Source organism: Melanotaenia boesemani, chromosome 10 (assembly GCF_017639745.1).
Source record: "Melanotaenia boesemani isolate fMelBoe1 chromosome 10, fMelBoe1.pri, whole genome shotgun sequence".
Classification (NCBI taxonomy): Eukaryota; Metazoa; Chordata; class Actinopteri; order Atheriniformes; family Melanotaeniidae; genus Melanotaenia; species Melanotaenia boesemani.
Genome location: NC_055691.1, coordinates 23,811,138 through 23,830,076, shown reverse-complemented (window position 1 = coordinate 23,830,076; position 18,939 = coordinate 23,811,138). Strand labels below are relative to the sequence as shown.

The 18,939-nt window shown below is 37.6% G+C and overlaps 2 protein-coding genes across 2 annotated transcripts; both read left to right on the top strand.

The window, feature by feature from the left end:
* Nucleotides 1–70: 70 nt before the first annotated feature.
* ctdspl2a (CTD (carboxy-terminal domain, RNA polymerase II, polypeptide A) small phosphatase like 2a) lies at nucleotides 71–12,297 on the top strand. Its single transcript, XM_041996508.1, has 13 exons — nucleotides 71–324; nucleotides 2,023–2,234; nucleotides 2,801–2,936; nucleotides 3,094–3,240; nucleotides 3,786–4,013; nucleotides 4,624–4,717; nucleotides 5,868–5,979; nucleotides 6,065–6,151; nucleotides 6,249–6,311; nucleotides 6,395–6,474; nucleotides 9,440–9,566; nucleotides 9,671–9,766; nucleotides 11,143–12,297. Exons 2-13 carry the CDS (start codon nucleotides 2,046–2,048, stop codon nucleotides 11,206–11,208), a joined length of 1,425 nt encoding a protein of 474 aa, XP_041852442.1. The 5' UTR covers nucleotides 71–324; nucleotides 2,023–2,045; the 3' UTR covers nucleotides 11,209–12,297.
* A 3,712-nt stretch (nucleotides 12,298–16,009) lies between these two features.
* On the top strand, nucleotides 16,010–17,797 carry si:ch73-330k17.3 (IGFBP domain-containing protein). The gene is made up of 4 exons (XM_041997492.1): nucleotides 16,010–16,649; nucleotides 17,171–17,258; nucleotides 17,343–17,538; nucleotides 17,625–17,797. Exons 1-4 carry the CDS (start codon nucleotides 16,307–16,309, stop codon nucleotides 17,667–17,669), a joined length of 672 nt encoding a protein of 223 aa, XP_041853426.1. The 5' UTR covers nucleotides 16,010–16,306; the 3' UTR covers nucleotides 17,670–17,797.
* Nucleotides 17,798–18,939: the final 1,142 nt, after the last annotated feature.

Genomic DNA, 18,939 nt, shown 5'->3' with positions numbered 1-18,939 from the left:
TCTTGTAATCACACATCAACGCCAGCAGGGTGGCATTAATCCAGCTGCGCATACACTATTGCCATTTTCCTGTTAACTCTGCACTCCGACACGTTGGTTCCACTACGTCGTCTGTGTCGCATTCCCCTGCGCAACACCAACGTTATGTTTGTGATGAGGCGGGAAATGGCGTCCGAAGCCATGGTTGATCTGTGACTTGCCACCGAGCGAGGAACACAGCTGGCGGGCCAACAATTACGGCTCGACCTTTATCAGTGGCCGCCACGGTCGTGGCCGAGAGCTGACACTGCTGCGGCAAATTTCAACAAGCTTCTGAGATCATCTGTAAGTAATAAACAGTTTCTAAACAAAATGTTTGTCCCCTTGAAAGCCAATTACAGCTAGCTAGCGGCTAACGTTAGTCAGCGAAGGGGGCGTAGTCTAATGGCTGAGCATAGTTGTATAGCGAGCAAAATAACTTGTTTATTTGCTCTATTTTACTAGCGAATTTTTCAAAAGAATGCTAAATAAGCATACATTGTCGGTGGCACATGAGGTGCTCTGTTACTAGTAACGTGAATAATGTCACGGCATTACCTTTCTGCCTGTGGCGTTTTGTTAGCATTGAAGCTAACTGTAGCCTGTTAGCTAGAGAACCCACTGACAGCATCTGGTTTGTTAGCATTAATTGTGATTATCAGCTTACGTATTTAGATATTATATGTCAGTTGTGGCCACATTAATACAGCGCCTTGCCACGCCCAACAAGGGATATCAGCGTCAATTCAGTTTAAAGTGTGTTTGACAATGTTGTTGCTACGTGGTAGCCCCTGGCTAGCATTAGCCTTTGACGGTGTTTATGGTAATACAGCTCTGTCCAATGTTACGTAACGGCAGTCAGCGGTGCCGTTTGCTGTCATATCTAATTTGGCAAAATTCCTCCAAACACGCATGCAGAAAGCTTTCTTACAGCAATAAGCCCAGGTCATATTACTGAAGGACTCAAATTTAGACGAATGTCTTTCTTGTTTATCACATACACCACCCACTTCGCTGACACCCCAACCAAACATTTGTTTAGTGACGGCAAAAACGTTTGGTTTAAAATGGTTTTTTTTGCACTTCTTTTAGTTTAAAAAAAATAAATTAAAAAATTAAAACATCCAAAATTTAAAGTATTTTTTCCTTCACAACAGCCCATTTCCCCAATCCAAGCAATTTACAGGTGTTATGGTTAACGTGTGTTTAAGTTGACAGTATATGATTTCCACATGGCTTCTGGTTAGAGATGGGAATGACACGAAGTCACGTGTTAAAGTGTTTCTCTATAGTTTGTAATTGTTTCATGGTTAAGAGGCAGCTTTGACCAGCATGATTATTTGTTGTGAGTTGAAATAAAAGAATTTAAGATATGCAAACAAGATGATTATAACAGCATACTGAAATTTAAAGTGTTGCTTGTTTGACCAGTTTTTCATGTTGGAGCTTTATGACAAGGGTCCACACAAAGTATTGGAGTGCTTTACTGTATTTTTGGTATTAAGATTTTAAAAGCAGTCGCCTTTACATAACTCGTCAGTGGGACAGAGGTGATTTAAACTTTTGTCTTTGTCATAATAAAACTGTTTGACTTTTGCTTAAATAGCAAAAGTTAATTTACAAACATATTTTAAGTAATGTTGACCAATAGTATTAAAAGATATTTTAATACTCTAAATACCCATTACTTCACAAAAGGTATTGAGCTCAGATCATATTAATCTTAAGATGTAAAGCACCCTCTATGGAGAAATTGTATGTTCATTAACTTTTCATAATTTGTTTTAACAAAATTGTATAAATACATAGACTAATTCATTTTAACTTCTTCCAAATTAAATGCAAGAATCCAAAATAGTAGTATTGGATAATAGTTACAGTTTATCTGTTATAAATTGCCTGCATGTTACAAAGGCCTGCAATAAAATATATAGTAATGCATAAAATGGAGTGTCTGCATCTATCATCACCTATTTTCATTACTTTTTGTTTTGTTCTTGTCAGATTTTTCTATGTGACGGTGGAGCATGATGAGGCTGAGAGTGCGTAAAGCTCCTCAGCAGCCGAACACAGGCCACCAAACACACCTGTCCCAGGCCAAAAGGAAACATCACGAAGTAGAGCCATCCCCAGTGAGGAGTCGAGGCAAAATGCAGAAGAATGAAACAGGCCTGCTCTCTACTATTAAGAAATTTATCCGTGGAAATGCTGTCAAGGTAGGCAACAATGAGGATTCAGTTAACAGTTTTATCTGCAAAAGTACTTTTGAGAAGTGACCATGCTATTTAAAGCAAATAGTTACAGGGTTTACTTGATTGGTACGTGTCAAGGTAACATTCCTAGGAGTCATACATTGTAGGTTTCCAGCAGAGCATTACATTAGGTTATTAGCTTGATCTGTTCAGTTTCAATGTTGTGGCTAATTAGAGTATGGCATGCCTAGATATTTTGTTTGGAAAAATTTTCACCAAGTGATCAAATTACTATTGTTTGCATTTGCTTCGCACTGGCCTAACAGGCTAGTTACCCTCAAACAAAATTTGTCATACAGAGCCCACTGGAGCTTCGTGCACGCATGGATGCAGCTCTATACCAGAGACAGCTCACAATTTCCAAAGCTTACAAACAGGATAGCGAGAAGCATCAGTTCTACTTTGAACAATTAGTAATGAAATCTAAAGATTTATTTAAAACAGTGAAAAATGTTCTGATAATCTGATGTTAATGTAAACTATTTGTAATCCAGTCATGTGTGTCACTGTTTGTGTGTTTACTTTCTCAGGTAGAGCAGGATATTCCAGCCAAGAGGAGTCGCATTGATTGTAAATCTGACAACGATCTCATTACTTCAACACCGCAGACCAGAGGTCTTTCCAACAAATCAGTGTCTAGAGTTTGCCGGAAAACTCCAAATAAAGGTTCTACATTCAGCCTTCATAATCCTGGTTACGTAGTTACGAGCAAAACCTGAACGATAATAAGACGCGTGCGCAGATCTTGTTTGTAATTTTCTAACAAAGAGTTAATTGACTTTTATTTTTAACCCCATCTTTTTGTCCTTTTTCCTTTGAATAGACGCAATGACCTGCAACAGTAAACCCTTGAAACCAAACGGTAAACTGGAGGCACCTGTTGACTCCACGAGCAGCCCACCACGCACCACCCTGCTTGGAACCATCTTTTCTCCAGTCTTCAACTTTTTCTCACCAGCAACTAAAACTGGTAGGAAAGAATTAAATTCTGAGATATTTGACGTTTGAAACAAACCTCATGAAGGGTTGAGTGGATCATAAACTTTGTCTCTAGACTGTTTCTACCAGTAGAAGAATTGCATCCAAGATTAATTAGCAAGATACAGAATCCATCTTGTTTTCAGTAAGCTACAAATGTTTTTATATTTATATGAAATATACTTTAACAACAAAATATCCATTTGGGAATAAATGAATCCCCTTTTGTTTTTTTTTTTTGACAGTGAAATATGTACTTAGTCTTATCTCTTGTGATGGCATCATTCCTACAACATGTCAACAGCATTATGGAGTGTATTGTGCATTTCATCAGTTCACACATAGTACAAGGCAAAATGAGCCACAGAAAAAGAAAAAAGTGTGGAAGCTACTATTGCAGAGGGCAACAATAGATCCTCAAAATTCCTATACACTTGCACAGATGTGGCCATGTGAAAGTTTAATAACCAATTTGATGTGTTATTTATGACATGCCATTGACATTTAATTTCATATCATTCATATCTGTCTTTTAAGCCACTCCAGGCTCAGACTCTCCAGGCCAAGCAGTTGAGGCAGAGGAAATTATAAAACAGCTGGACATTGAGCAGGCAGAAGAAATGCCAAGCAGCACTCTCGCATCCACAGAAGGAATCACTCAATGTCACACTTCCCCAGTTTTACCACAGAGGTTTCAGGTCACCTCGGATGCAACCATAGAAGAAGGAGAGATAGTCACAGAAACTGACATGCCCCCATTAACAGGTAAGACCAGTCTCACTTAAGCCTCAGCATCATTTGTGTCATTTAGGAAACTTTGACATAAACCATGAAGTTTAACTATGACCTTTTGTAACAATACTCACTGGATTTTGGTCACATGCAGAGTTCACTATTTTGGTTATTTCCATTTTGGTCTTTTGAAATGGGACCATGAGCAAGTATGACATCTGATGCAGAAGCTGCGTACCCTCTGGGTGCAGCTTTCCAGTCACAATGTAGCCCGTCCCTGTGTCATACCCTGCTCTGTCTGTTCTACTAGATACTAGAGGATATGAAAGAGGATTTGGGAAAACTAGCCATAAACTGTTTGTTAAAATTGTGCGCTGTGATTACAGATCAAAGGAAGATGATTAAACTTTGAGTAAACATAAACCAACTTCTTTTTTCCTATGAAAGGAGCCAGGCACACGGTTCAAGACACTGCTCTTTTTGTGTCAGTTTTCAGACAAAGGTTTCATCCACCTTTTTATTTACATGGTTGTAACCTCAATGTGATTTAACACAAAAGTCTTTGTGTGTTTTTTTTTTTTTTTTTTTTTTAAATAAAGCATTAAAAGTTGAATGTCCTTTTTCATCTGCCTGTTTCCATCAGCTCCGGGGTGTATGTCAGATGGCAGCTACCCACACTCGATACCCACGGCTCCTGCTGAAACCTCTTATGAAGAGGACTGGGAAGTTTTTGACCCGTAAGTTGATCGCTTTTTTTTTTGCCTATTAAAATAACCTGTTATTTATTCACAATCTATAAAACTCATGTGAAATTGTACTGCTTTGCTGTGTTTAATCACATTTTCACTTTCCATTTTGGCGTTTCATTCACCAAATATAACCACAGCATTTTGTTGAGTCAGTGACAAGTTTTCAGCATTAAATCTGTAAAATATTCCATCTGCTATGGATTTTAATTTAAAGTAGTGTTCAGCTTGTGATTTAGATTCCCAGCTTTGCAGTCACAGTTTAAATGTAAGCTGTATGTCACTTTGCTCTGGGAATCCTGCTTTTAGTTGGTGATGCAGTTTGTTTCTTTTTTTTTAAGCTATATCCTGTCCTGATTAACAAATCTATTCTACTGCTGATATCAAATCTAATACATGGGGAAAGAACTAATTAGTGTAAACCCATATTTCGGAGAATATTCAGCCACTTAAACAAATGCATTAGATTTAGTCAGTAATTTGTCATTTCAGTGTTACTATGGGTCACACTGTGAGTTCTGTTAAAAGTTGGAGCATTATGTGCAGCTGCTGAAACACATGGCAGGCATATCTAAACTTACTAATACATTAAATTCTAGTAACGAGATTCTCTTCATTTTAGCAACAATCTTGATATTCTTTTTCCACACCCCTCCGATCATACAGCTGCATACCCACTGTCAAGATTAAAACTAGGATGCGGCTAAGAGGTTTTGTTTAGGTTTTGTTAAGCCATCTCAAACAAAAAGAAGCTGACTGTGTTGAACTTGGTTTGTGGTAAACCCTTTTGAACCCACATCCAAGGTGACATTGAATTGGTGGGCAGAGCTTGTGAAGAAAAACTTTCAGCCACCAGATGGCAGCAAATAAAGCCATGAGCACTGATGGCATGTGCCACCATGTTTACACCACTGCTGCACTACATTAGATAAACTACTAAATCTTTTGTGCTTTTTAATATCGCAGTTGGATCTTTTTGGTCCACAGTAGTTTGTGTGTATTATACATTTTAATTTAAGGGGTCAGCTTGGCTGGTGCTAGTCACACTTTGGCTGGATTATTCACATTGCCTTTAAATATTACTGGGACAATCCTTGTGAGCTTTGTCTGAGTGAGGATTTTATATCTCTTCTGTTTCAAGGTACTTCTTCATTAAGCATGTGCCTCCACTGACAGAAGAGCAGTTAACGCGTAAACCAGCGTTACCTTTGAAAACACGCAGCACGCCTGAGTTCTCTCTGGTCCTGGATCTGGTAAGCAGTGAAATCTTTCATTTGCAATTACCTCATATTAAAAATAGACTCATAGCTTTTTTATGTTCCCACCTCCTGCTGCCAGGATGAAACTCTGGTCCACTGTAGTTTGAACGAATTGGAAGATGCAGCCCTGACATTCCCTGTGCTCTTTCAAGATGTAATATACCAGGTAGGAACTGTGATAAATCAATGTCTAATTAAAAAGTCTGACTTTTACTGCTAATAAGATTAAACAGCTTTTGTGTTTATTACTTCTAAATCAACAGGTGTATGTTCGCTTGAGGCCCTTTTTCCGAGAGTTTCTCGAGCGCATGTCTCAGTTGTACGAGGTGAGCTGTTTCTTCTTTAGTGAGTGCAGGCAGTTTTTGTTTAATATGATCCATTTATTTTTTGCTGTCCTTTAAAATTTCAGATTATTCTCTTCACGGCTTCAAAGAAAGTCTATGCTGACAAGTTGCTTAACATCCTGGACCCAAAAAAACAGTTAGTAAGGTAAGTAAAAGCGGCTTTTTAAGAAGAATATCTGGATTTTAGATCTGCTCATCTGGTATAGTGTCTTGTAAAATTATTTACCCATGCTTTCTTTGTTGTGTTGTATTACAACCTTTGAATTGAAACATTTTGTGGTTTTAATATTATGAACCAACAACAAAAATGTATCTGAAATGAAAAGGAAAAAAAACTATATTTCTAAAGTTTCTAAAAAAGTTAAATTAGTGAAAAATAGTGTATGTGTATATATTCATCCCCTTTTATTTTGAAACCTTAAACCTGTTGCTGCTAATTGCCTTCTGAAGTCACAATTAGTTCAGTTATACCACCTGTATGCAGTCTAGCCCTTATATTGGTTCCCCAATACACACACTCAATTCCTGGATTCGGCTCCATTTGTGTCTTCGTCCCTCCCACCAGAGATACAAGTAGAGGAGCCAGTTGACTAAATAAGACTTGTAACACAACTTCATCTAAACATTTTAAGTAGCTTACTGCTTAATTTGATTATTTCTGTTGGATGAACATAATTATGTTTGTGTCAAAGTAGAAGTTTGCTTTTAATTCAATTTAAAGTGTAGTGTTGACTTGCCAAACCTCCTTCAGATATTATGGCTGTCAAAAAAAAAAAAAAAAAAAAAGAGGGGGGGGGGATCTTTGCTTATAGCTTCTCCAACAGGTCTTCTCTCTTCAATCCTTCCTCCTCTAGGTGCATCTTAAGGCTTGAGACGTCCTTTAAAATGTACTTTTACCATGTACGTTTTCTGGGTCACTAGCAGGAGGACGGAGGAAGCTAAAATTAGAGTAGAGGAAGCTTTAAGTGTCACATGGGTTCAGTTTACATCCACTTTACATGTCCCTCCAAATCAGGGACATGACTAAACCACACGGTTGTTACCAAGGCAGACTACACAACAAAACTAACATAGTAGTAAAGCTTAACAATATTTGACACATAGAGGTAGGCATTTTTTACTTGATCCGTTTTTCGTAATCAGATACTACAATTACAGACTCAAATTAACTGGAGATCACAGAAGGCAGACAGTCCCTCTTGAATACACCTCATGCTGTTCGCTTCAACCTAAACACCTTTGCACGGCAAACCACTGCAAATTAATGAACACCGCAGATGAATTCACTCCAAAAAAGATTGGTGTAAACACTTCTGACTACTGGCAGGAGAATATAAAACATTACAGGGGAGTGACCCAGTAATAAAAACTAAACAAAGTTTAAAGTAGTTAGTCGTACTATTGTCTCAATATGTAAAAAAAAAAAAAAACCTGACCAAGAGCGGACTAACTAAAACAAAACAAACCTAGAAATTATATCTAAAGGACAGCAGGTAGCTGTGCATGAAAAACTGTAACAAAACAATACAAAATTACTACAAACTGATAAAATGTTAATTTAATCTAAAAATGTTAAAACAAAGTGTTTCTGTGGCGTCGGATTCCCACACCTAGTCACACACTCATTCATGTCGTCTCAGACCCCGACCCTCCCGTTCAAAATACATTGAAAATGCAACTACAGTATAAAACATTCAACAACTTATTAAAACCATATTTACCGAGTTTGGTCAAAAGTACCCAAAAGAAGTGCGGGTTCAGAAAACATCCTAGCCATCCCACAGAAAACTGGCAATTCCCAGCAAACAACCACTTCCTATTTTAATGGGGAATTGCCCGACGGCCAGAGCGGCACCCCGCATTGCCACCCGCTACACAATGAAGACCAAAGACCTCTTCAAACTCGCCAGGGACCAAGGTCTGGAGAAGTACATTTTGTGATTTGGCTTTTTCAAATTCAAATTCAAATTTTATTCGTCACGCACAAATTATACACAGTACAAAATGCAGTGAAATGCTTAGTGCGACTGTCCAAATAAAATAAAATATGCATATAGCAAAAATATAGGATTCCAAAAAAAAAAATAAATAAATAAAATAAAATAAAATATATAAAAATATATAATGTATATGAAATGTAAAGAAAATGCTTTTAAAAGTAAATAAAATTATATCTTTTAGAGCAACATTAAATCAGAAAATGGAAAATACCCTGCAAGACAACAAACCTTCAACTGTCCAACCACTGAAGCTCACAAAGTAGAAGGTATTAGTCAGAGCAGCAAAGCTGAAACTGGAGTTTCGATCCTCGGGGACACCTGAAGAATTATTTCACAGAGAATGCAAAAAGCATGTTTGGAGTTCACTGAAAGGTTTTGGAGACGCCTCAGTTGTGTAAAAGAAAAGGTACTCTGGTCAGAGGAGACTGAGATTTGACTCTTTGACCATCAAAGAAAATACTGTATTAAAAACCCCAAGAACCCCACTCCCACTGGAAGTATAGTGGTGGCAGCATTGTACTGGTGGAATGGTTGACATCGGTGGGACCTGCAAATGGTCAGAACTGAAGCAATGAAGGATGGAGCTAAATATAGGCATTTTTTTTAATAGGACAATCTGTCAGTCTTCTAAAACTGAACCAGTGGTTCACTGTCCAGAAGGACAATGATGCCGCCACGTCAATGTTTGGGGGGTTTAAGGGGAACATTCCAATGTCTTGGAATGGCCAAGTCCAAGCCCAGTCAGATGGAGTGTTTTTGTTATGACTTAATGATTTCTGTACACAGTCAGCACCTTGATGGTGCTCAAGCAGTTCTGCTTCAGTTAATGACTTAAGATGTTTTACACATGTCGTAGATGTGCCGATAAAAAATATAAGCCTCACAAAAATCCATCATAATACAGTTTGTAAGGTGATAGAAAAAAGAGAAAGAAATGGGGAAATATTGTGACAAGGCACTGTATGCTGAGAATAGCATGAATAGTTTACTCTTTCCTTCTCACCCCAGACTGTTTATACCAAGCAACTTATTTAGTGTCAGTTTTATATTGTTAATAATGGGTTATGATATGAAAATTGTCCATAGTTATAATATTCTTTCCATCTTAAGACATAGACTATTTCGAGAGCACTGTGTGTGCGTTCAAGGAAACTACATTAAAGACCTGAACATTCTTGGACGGGATCTTTCCAAGACGGTAATCATCGACAACTCACCCCAAGCCTTTGCTTATCAGGTAAAACTTTGATACCATAAAGAGAAAGAAATACTTGAAATACTTAATTGAATGTGTGTGTATCTGTGTCTCAGTGATACTAGCATATATTTTGCCTTTTGCAGCTTTCCAATGGAATCCCAATTGAGAGCTGGTTTGTGGATCGTAATGATAATGAGCTTCTGAAGCTTGTTCCATTCCTGGAGAAACTTGTGGAGCTGGTATGTACATCAACTTTCGACCTCTGTAGACTGATCATAAAATGTTGCAAAAGTGCAAATGCCACTATACTATAATACTATACCGTAGATACTCAAGTCATCAATATGGGTAGTTCAAGGTCAACTTTATTTGTGTAGCACATTTACTACAATCCGTTTCCTAAAGTGCTGAACAATAAAACAACTACACAGTAAAACAATAAAATCATTAAAAAAAAAGACATAATACTGCAATTAAAAAAAACAAAACAAATATCAAGCACAACTATGTTCAAAAGCCAGAGCAAAGAAGTAGCAAGGACCTAAAACCAGTAAGAGACAGGGCATGTGAAATGGCAAACTGTTCCACAACTTCTGAGCAACTGGAAAAACTCTGTCACTCCTAGTCTCAACATTACTAGCAAATGATGTAAAAGTAAAAAGAAGCATCAACTCAGTGGTTCTAACACTGGGAAAGTGTGTTTCATTGTAAGTGCTGGGGTGCACATGGTAGGGATGGTGGGATGTGTGGGTTGAGAAACCACTGTCTTACCTGATGCAAGATTAAAATCTAATTATCAAACAGATTTTACTCACTAATAAATTTAAGTTACGTTAATCTTGAGTATAATTGATAGTTGTATTCAGTGATAAGGATATTTCTTTATTATTCTGCTTACACCACTATTTAAACAGAATATGACCAATGACCAGCAAAATGGTGGTGATGATGGGCTGGAAGAAAAGTGGAAGTTAAAAAACGATCGTGTTGGAGTTAGTTTACAGCAGGACATGTTGCACTCATCATACCTTATACAAACTCTTCTCTCTTTGATTCTTTGAAGGAACTCAAATAAACAAATTGTTCTAGTTTCTAAAATTCTGAAAATGATATAAAAATGGCTTTTCATTAACAAGTGTTTACAATACTGTATATGTAACATGACGTTTAAATAGTGCTCAGTGGTTCATTAATTGCTGATCAACATATGATTTGCTGCCCTCTGGTGGTGAGATTTGATATAGTAGAATTTTATTGAACAGTGAAGTAAAATTTGTTGCTTATTCAAAGCGGTGTCTTAATGAATTAAATCTTTAAAACAGTTAAATTATTTTCTGCTTCTGTAGAGAACAACTCAACAACGTTAGATGTGTTTCAGACCCATTTTAAAGATTGAAAAGCAACTTAAACTATGGGATTTATTGCTTTAACCGGGTGTTATAAACTGGCAGCAGTATGTGGAGTTTGTTTGGCTGGTGGGTCAGTTTGAAATTGTGCTGAGCTGATAACATTCATCAGACAAACAAGCTTCACATGTTCTGCTGTGAGATTAAAGACCTCTCTAGCGAAGGCAGAAAACATGAAATTTGTCCCTCTGTCTTCCTCTGTATCACAGAATGAAGATGTCAGACCGCACATCCGGGAACGATTTCGTTTGCACGACCTTCTCCCTCCAGACTGAGCAGCTTCAGTATTCCTCTCTTTCACTTTGAGATAATAATTTGTGAGGGGGGATGATGGAGAAGGATTCATTTGGTGGTTTTCTTTACATACACAACATTGCCATATTTTTTGTTAAACATGCTTTAAAAAGAAAAAAAAAAAAGGAAAATAGAATATTTAAAGTCATGTTTTGATTCAGAAAGTCATGGATCTTTTTTCTAGACACACTCAAACCAGACTCGGAACAAACTGACGGCCTCCTGAAGGTTAGCTTGTCTTTAACAACCATTTAGGATTGACAAAACTGAATGTCACATGGTGGCTCAAACGGACCTTTTTGGTTTTCAGCCTGTCCTTGAAAGGCCAGTCAAGCCTGTATATTATTCACTCTACATGTAAATATATGTACATAATTGTTTTTCTTCAAAATTTTTAAGTCATTTTACTTTCACTTTGGATTTTAGTATGTACTCTTTTATTCAGTTGCTTTTATAAACCAACAAAATGTCACGTTTTGTTTGAAGTTGTTGATAAGCGGCTGCTTTTCTGTTGTATGCCTGCAGTATTCCTGTGATGCTTTACTCCATTTCATGCAGTTGTCTGTAATACGGTGCAGTTTTTAAAGATGTATCTTTGGGAGGAAAAGTTTTAAAAAAAAAAATCTTGTAAAGTTAATGAAATGTAAACAAGAATAAGGTCTCAAATGAATACAAAGCCATAATGGCCAAACAGTAATTTTGGAAATTTGTATCTGAGAGTCCATTTCTCATTTCGACACTTTGATCGTCCTCTTTGATTGGGGGTGGGGGGTGTGGGGGGGGATTCTGGCATCTTGCACTTTGACATCCAGCCCTTTGTAATTTGATGTAAAATCTTGTCACTTTTCTACACAGGTGTGTATCACCTAAATTTGTTATGTGGGGAAAAATGAAATTGTAGCACCAGCAAATTGCCAACATGTTTGCTTTGAAATATTGTTTTCCAAGACGTCTTGTATGTTGGATCTTTGATGTAGGAGTCACGAGTTTTATTGACTATTGAATGATCACTCCTGGTGTATTCAGTGTTACTTAATGGTTTCCTTGAAATTAAATACATTTTTATACGACCAGAAGACTACGTTTTTTTTTTTTTATCTTACAGAAAATGTTTTATTTTAATCCCTTTAAATTAAAGGACAAATCATTTTTATCAAATTGGGTCCAACATAAAAAAATAAATATTAAATTCCACTGTGTTGTATTTTCAGTGTTCATGTGACCTGAATTAACCAATAAAAGATTTTGCTACCAGAAAGCATATGAATGTAGTTTTGCTAGTGAAAACAAGCAGTAGAGCATCAGAAAAAAAGATGATCACAAAACAGAAAATATCCAGATCATCCAAGATAAATAATTTGGGGGATAAGAATTAAAAAGCAAAAAATTACAGAAATAAATACAAGAATAAAATTTTAAAAAGCACCGAATAAATAAACCAACAATTACAAAGTTTTCTTCTCTTCTTTTTTCTCTTTGTTTGCTCCCTCTTGGTGCAATTCTTCGAAAGCTTGGCATGTCCTTTCACTTTTACGCTGACGAGAGCCAGATCTATTTCCCTCTGAAAGAAGTGCATCTTCAACAAAACCATTACTTGATTGTATAGAGGAAATTAAGGCATTGATGTCATTGAATTTTCTTTATTTTATGGCAAAAAAACGGAGGTGTTGCTATTTGGGCCCTGTGGATCTTGATTGGTTAATTAAAACCCGCAACAATTAACCTTGGAGTGAGCTTAGATGGTAGCATCAGACTTGACTCACAATTCAGCTCAGTGGTCAAATCTAGTCTTTCAGCTAATACAACTATAAAGTTAGGCTACCCGTTCATTTTAGAGACGATTATAAAATTCTTTTCTATGTTTTTAAGTGCCGCCACAGTCTCGCCCTTCAGTATCTATCAGACCTCCTTCAACCATACACACCATCACGTTCCCTTGGGTCAGCAGACCGATCACTTTTAACCGTCCCCTCAAACAAGAGGAAACTTAGAGGTGACCGAGCATCTTTTTGATGTGGAGTAAACTGGATAAATGAAACATCTGTTCACTACTTACAATCCTGTCGTTTTTATTTTGAAAATAAAAACATTAAAAGCCCACTTTCCTGTATTAATGAAATTGTAGCACCAGCAACTTGCCAACATGTTTGATTTGAAATATTGTTTTCCAAGATGTCAGTTTCCTGTATTAATGTAACAAAAACAGTTAATTTCCAAGCTTTGCCTCCATTAAGGAAGGACCTTGACTTGCAGCAAGAGCAACAGAGAGGCTGTTGTCACTCACATCTCAAGTGACCAAAATGAAGACCAAAATTTATCTTCAAACAGAACCAACTTGTGTTTCATTTAAACCACTCCCTCTCTCTCATGTCCTCTAGTCTCTGTCCTCTTTCTACTATCCTCTTCTTTTTGCTATCTTCTGTACTTCCTGTCTCCTCACCTGTCTCATCTGCCACAGGGCATCAAATATACTTACTGTAAAGTGTGCTACACCTTCCTTAGTTTCTCTTTATGTCTGAGTTCATTTTAGGTTCGACCCACTGAAATGTTTTTCATCACGTGCAAAACAAAAAGAAAATGTGATTTATTCAGAAATACACACATCAACTATAGTGAGACTGTAATTCTGCTTTTTTCTTTGATGTTAAATGGAGTCTATAGATGCCTCAGGAATAACTCTGTGGTCAGTATCTACACTGGGTGAGACTAGTCAGTTTAGTTTTGTTTTAAACAGCTCAGGGACATACACCTCAGCATCTATTTACCTCTACATTTACACCTATTCAGTTAACCATCAGTCAAAATAAAGTAGACTTACCGATGTTATTTTCCATCTTATCTATTAAAGATTTTTCATGCATTTCTTTTTTTTCTTTTAAAAGGTCACAGTGGCATTTTTATTCTAAGTACCAAATAGTTTAATGACACTTGGTCTAAGTAATGATCTACTCTGCAGCTAATCTTAACCTGACTAAATCTAAGCCTGTTGAAATGAGGAGAGGGACATACTACTCCAAGCTGAATGCATGCAGTTTTTTTTATTTTAACATTTACTACTTATTTCATTATTTATTTTATAACCATATTTTATTCTGCACGTTTGGTTAAAACAGGAAGCCTTAGTTTTAAGATTGTAGGGAACTCCTGTTGTTTAAACATAAGCACATAAATGTAAACCTAGGAGCAGCAGCAGCAGCCAGACGTGATTCCTTTTCTCAAAAACCAGTGGCATTATTACACATAGCCAACAGCTCCACATTTTCTCCCTCTGACAATACCTGGACAGTACCTGACAGTAGCCTTCCTGCCTGCACTGCCAATGGACTGCCAGTGTCTGTCTGCTACTGCCTCCTCTCTTTATTTTGAACCTCATTACCCCTGCTTCTGTGTTATGATTGATTAGTTTAGGGGGGGTCTGTGGTCTTCACACACACATGAAACTGCACATAGTTGCTGTTTGTGAAGCTGAAATATCTCCACTCATCACAGCATGTTGGATGCCTTGTTTCAGATATGCCTATGGCAGGAGGAGGAAGCGGTAGTTCCTATTTATCCTGAAAGTTTAGCTATATAAACGTTGGTTTGGGAAGAATAGATATTTCGGCATTGATCCGCACATCACTACTAATTAGTATTCTCCGATAACTAGATCAAAGCATAGACCCGTTCTTACTCAGTCATTCATTCATTTTTTGACAGGTGTCCTAATTTCATCCTATCCATCCAGGCATGCTGCCTTCTGCACAGGCACACAACATGAAAACGTTATTGCAAAGTGCAGTAAGGACACGCCCATAAACCCCTAAAGTCTGGTGTTCTGCCGAAATGCACTATCTTGTTGAAACGTTGGTAGGATGAGATGCATCCCACCGGAAATCCTCCTGAAACTCCTGATTAGCCACGCCGGTCCGGCAGTGGTCAGGACAGAAGGGCAACCCTGGGCGGAACAGAAGTTTAGTGTGGTAACAGAGCAAGGCTGTGAGTTTGGATTGTAAACAAATTCATGAAGTCCAGAGTCATCAAATTGGAATTTCCCAGAAAAGAAACAGCCGTCTTATGAAAAGCAGATGTTGGAGTTGAGGAGAGGGGAGGCAGGAAGTCTGGATCCCTCCATGTGACTGTGTTCATGTGTGTAGCCACTAATGTCTACATACGTTTGTGCTAGAGCGTGGGGGGAGACAGAGCTGTTTTGACACACACACACACACACACACACACACACACACACACACACACATATATATATATATATATCTTACCACTATGTACTGGTGCAGGTAATGCAACGTTGCCCATGCTTTGGATATTGGATGTGGAAATATGGAAATAATGTTTTGTTTTCTTTTTTCTTATGTATCTTAGCTAAAACATATCAAGGAACAATTAAATTTATTTTTCTTTCATCAGTTTTTAGGCACATTTCTTGTTTTGGCTTTGCAGTCTAAAACATCTAATTGTCTAAATTAGTTGAATCGGTGTTGAAATATAATAAAGTAAGCAGTGAGATTTGGTGATAGAAGAACTTTTCATCAAAAACCTTTTTAAAAAAGTTAAATAATGTCAAATGAAAGTTATGGTATAAATTCGATCATACAGAAAAAAGCACAGTTACAATGAAACTGATATTTTAGTGTGGAGTGAGGTGTGTATGTGGTAACCACTTGTAGCATACCGTAGTGTTTCTCTTTCGAAGCTCACCACCCTTAAAAAACAGGAAGCAAGATAAAAAGAAAAAGAAATGAGCAAACTAATGAAAACCTGCAGCGACAGTGGCCTTCTTTTATTGTTGTGCACACATTCCTGCCAGGGTTTTTATTTCCAGATGCACTTACGAGATATCCTGATCTGATAACCTGCTGATGTCTTAATCCTTTTGTTCTTTTGAGAAATAGGTCATTACCTGACTGTAGGTGTGCTTCATAAGACTGTTGATAGTGTGATGATAAGATGAGGGGATGATTACCCCCCCGACCCTCATTCATTGGCTGCTGCTGATGTGAAGAGAGGTGGCACAAGGTCCTTCTGATGTGTCTTGAATATAAACAGTGCTGATGGGTGCTACTAATTTAGAATAACAACATGTTGACATCACGGATGTGGGTGCTCTTCTCTCTGTGTGCCTTCTTGGGGGCACTGAGGTCAAAGGAGACTTCCACCGGAGAGACTCAGCAGCTTCAGGCTCTTCACTGCCCGCCCTGCGAGAGGATTCACTGCTCCTCCAGGCGGACGCTGAAACTTCAGTGTAAAGGTGGTGTCACCACAGGCGTCTGCGGCTGCTGCCCTGTGTGTGCCAGAACAGAGGGGGAGACCTGTGGAGGGACGTGGGACTATCTAGGAAAGTGTGATGAGGGACTGGTGTGTGTTTATCAGGAATCAGCAGCTGACCAACCAGATGCAGAACGCAAAGGGATCTGTAAGCCAGGTGAGAAAGTGTCTTATACCCAGCTATTAACTATCAATGGATCAATATGTCATTATCAAAGTGAGGACAGTGTCTCGGTAAATTTAAAAATAGATGCAACAACTGAAGTTTGCATAGTTTTGTATTATTTTATTGATTGTTTAAAAAATCTCTAGCAAAACCTTTGGGTTTGATTTTATTCTGCAAATGAATAAGTAATGAAAATAAACTAGAAATGCTCAAACTAAACTCAAAATAGAGTAAAAACACACTCCATCACTGCAAGTGTTTGTAGTGGGAAAGGTGCCAATGTGGTACATTTTGTTTATGAGCTGTGAGGACTGATAACGTGGTCAAGGCTCCTTTTGATTCAAAGGTTTCTCCTCACATAATTACTCATCTTATCTGTCAATGATGAAAAGAGCTGTCACAGTTACCGATATGATATCTTATGTGTTACGAAAGTGGAGACTATTGCTGTTCAGGAGAAGACGTATGGGTTTAAAAGATTGAATAATCTGAAATGAATTTGCTTTGTGCAGTAATTGAACTGCTGAATCCAGAGAGCTGTAGCCCAGAGTGCACTAAGGAGTACTGTCAAGCCAACCCCTCTGCAATCTGCTCTGCCAGGTAAACAAATATATTCTAACCTTTTTCTTGCTGCCTTGTATACTGAATTTTTTGTAGCAAAAACCTGAATTTCCTGCTCTGTAGATTTGTATCTCTGGAGAAGAAAGCATGCCAAGGCTCCTGCCAGCACACCTCTTGCTCAAGTTGCTTCATGCTGAGGCGCCCATCCTGCCCTCATACCTGCACCCCATCTGATGCTACCTGTCTGCACCACTTTGGGAAATGTATGCACAATCAACTGAGAGCACTTCCACTTCATGTGTGCCACAGCGACCTACAGGTAGGTGGAACTGCAGAACTGTTTTATTTATTGTAGCATTAAACTAAATTTATTAATCGTATTCTTGTTGTTTATTTTCATTTTAGAGCAACAGCGGGGGACATTTTATGTGTTGGGTTCCGGACTGTTAAAATTCCTGCAGAAAATTCCTCATAAAATTCTTCAACAACCAAGAGGAACTTTTCACTAACTTGTGTAGTAGGGAAAAAATATGGCAGCTATCTTAGAACTATGTAAATATCTTAAACATGTTTTATACAATCACATTTTATAATGTGAACTGTAGCTTTGTGACTTGAGACTGAATAAATATTTGTGAAATAATCTGTATTTCAATCAATGAGAAATAAACTTGCAGTCGTCCTGTCTGTGATTTCATTTACTTTGATGGGGATGATCAGTCTGGATTTAGGATTCCAGGATTTTGTTTAAACTACTTTTATGTGACCTTCTACAGGTATTTTAATTATCTTCTTTATGGTATAAATTTTCTAAGATGCTAATATAATATTCTTTCAGACTATGTCTAAATAATTTGCACAACAAACACAACAAATGTGAACTATGAGGAATCTGCAGGTTTGTAAAAACTAATATCAGAGCAAATGCAAATAGGAATAATAAAGTGGGGTTCATTTGATGCATTCTTTGTCTTCCCCCAAAAATTATTTTGGCTCTTTAATTAATACAAAATTCAGCTGCACGTGTCCTGATGAAGGCATCTTTTCCTCTGGAACAGCCTGCCAGACGACCTCACGGCTGCAGAGAACATTCATGTTTTTAACAGCAAGCTCAAAACTCACCTTTTAAATTTGGCTTTTACTTAGTATTTATTGTTTTAGTGTGGATATTTACTTTTTGTAACCTGGTTTGTTTTAGGGACATTTTATATTTTACTAATAATACTTTTTTTTTATCATACCTCTTTTTAGTCTTTACCGTTTTTACTATTTTTTTTTTTGTATTTTATTAATTTTGCGTATTTTTCGTGTTCCTCAGAGGAGGTCCTCTCGCTGGGGTCGTGTTGGCCACACATGCGGGGGCGCCCTCCGTGGTATTGGTCTTTTGGCTGCTGCCCGTGTCGGCGCCCTGGTTGCTGTGGTCCAGTCGACTCCTTATGCAGATGGCTCATGTGATAGTGTTTCCTTACCTGGCTCTGCTGTGCTCAGTCACATATTCATCTGAGTGTGTGTGTGTGTATTTGTATGTGTTGTGATGAAGATGGGGTGGTGGGTGGGGGAGTTAATGGGGTATTTTTTTAAATGTCTTTTTAAAATCTGTAAAGCACTTGTAAAGCTACATTTTATTGTATGAAAAGTACTTTTATAAATAAATTTGATTCTTCGGATGAAAAGAATATCGTAGAGATTCAAAGATTACTAAAAAAGAAAATAAGGAAGA

Bases quoted from the DNA above. Each gene is read 5' to 3' on its own strand.
- ctdspl2a (XM_041996508.1), top strand. From the start codon at position 2,046: ATGATGAGGCTGAGAGTGCGTAAAGCTCCTCAGCAGCCGAACACAGGC. The intron at 4,718-5,867 runs GTAAGTTGATCG...TTCTGTTTCAAG, and splicing joins GACTGGGAAGTTTTTGACCC to GTACTTCTTCATTAAGCATG. The intron at 6,475-9,439 runs GTAAGTAAAAGC...TTCCATCTTAAG, and splicing joins CCAAAAAAACAGTTAGTAAG to ACATAGACTATTTCGAGAGC.
- si:ch73-330k17.3 (XM_041997492.1), top strand. From the start codon at position 16,307: ATGTTGACATCACGGATGTGGGTGCTCTTCTCTCTGTGTGCCTTCTTG. The intron at 16,650-17,170 runs GTGAGAAAGTGT...TGCTTTGTGCAG, and splicing joins CAAAGGGATCTGTAAGCCAG to TAATTGAACTGCTGAATCCA. The intron at 17,259-17,342 runs GTAAACAAATAT...CCTGCTCTGTAG, and splicing joins TCTGCAATCTGCTCTGCCAG to ATTTGTATCTCTGGAGAAGA.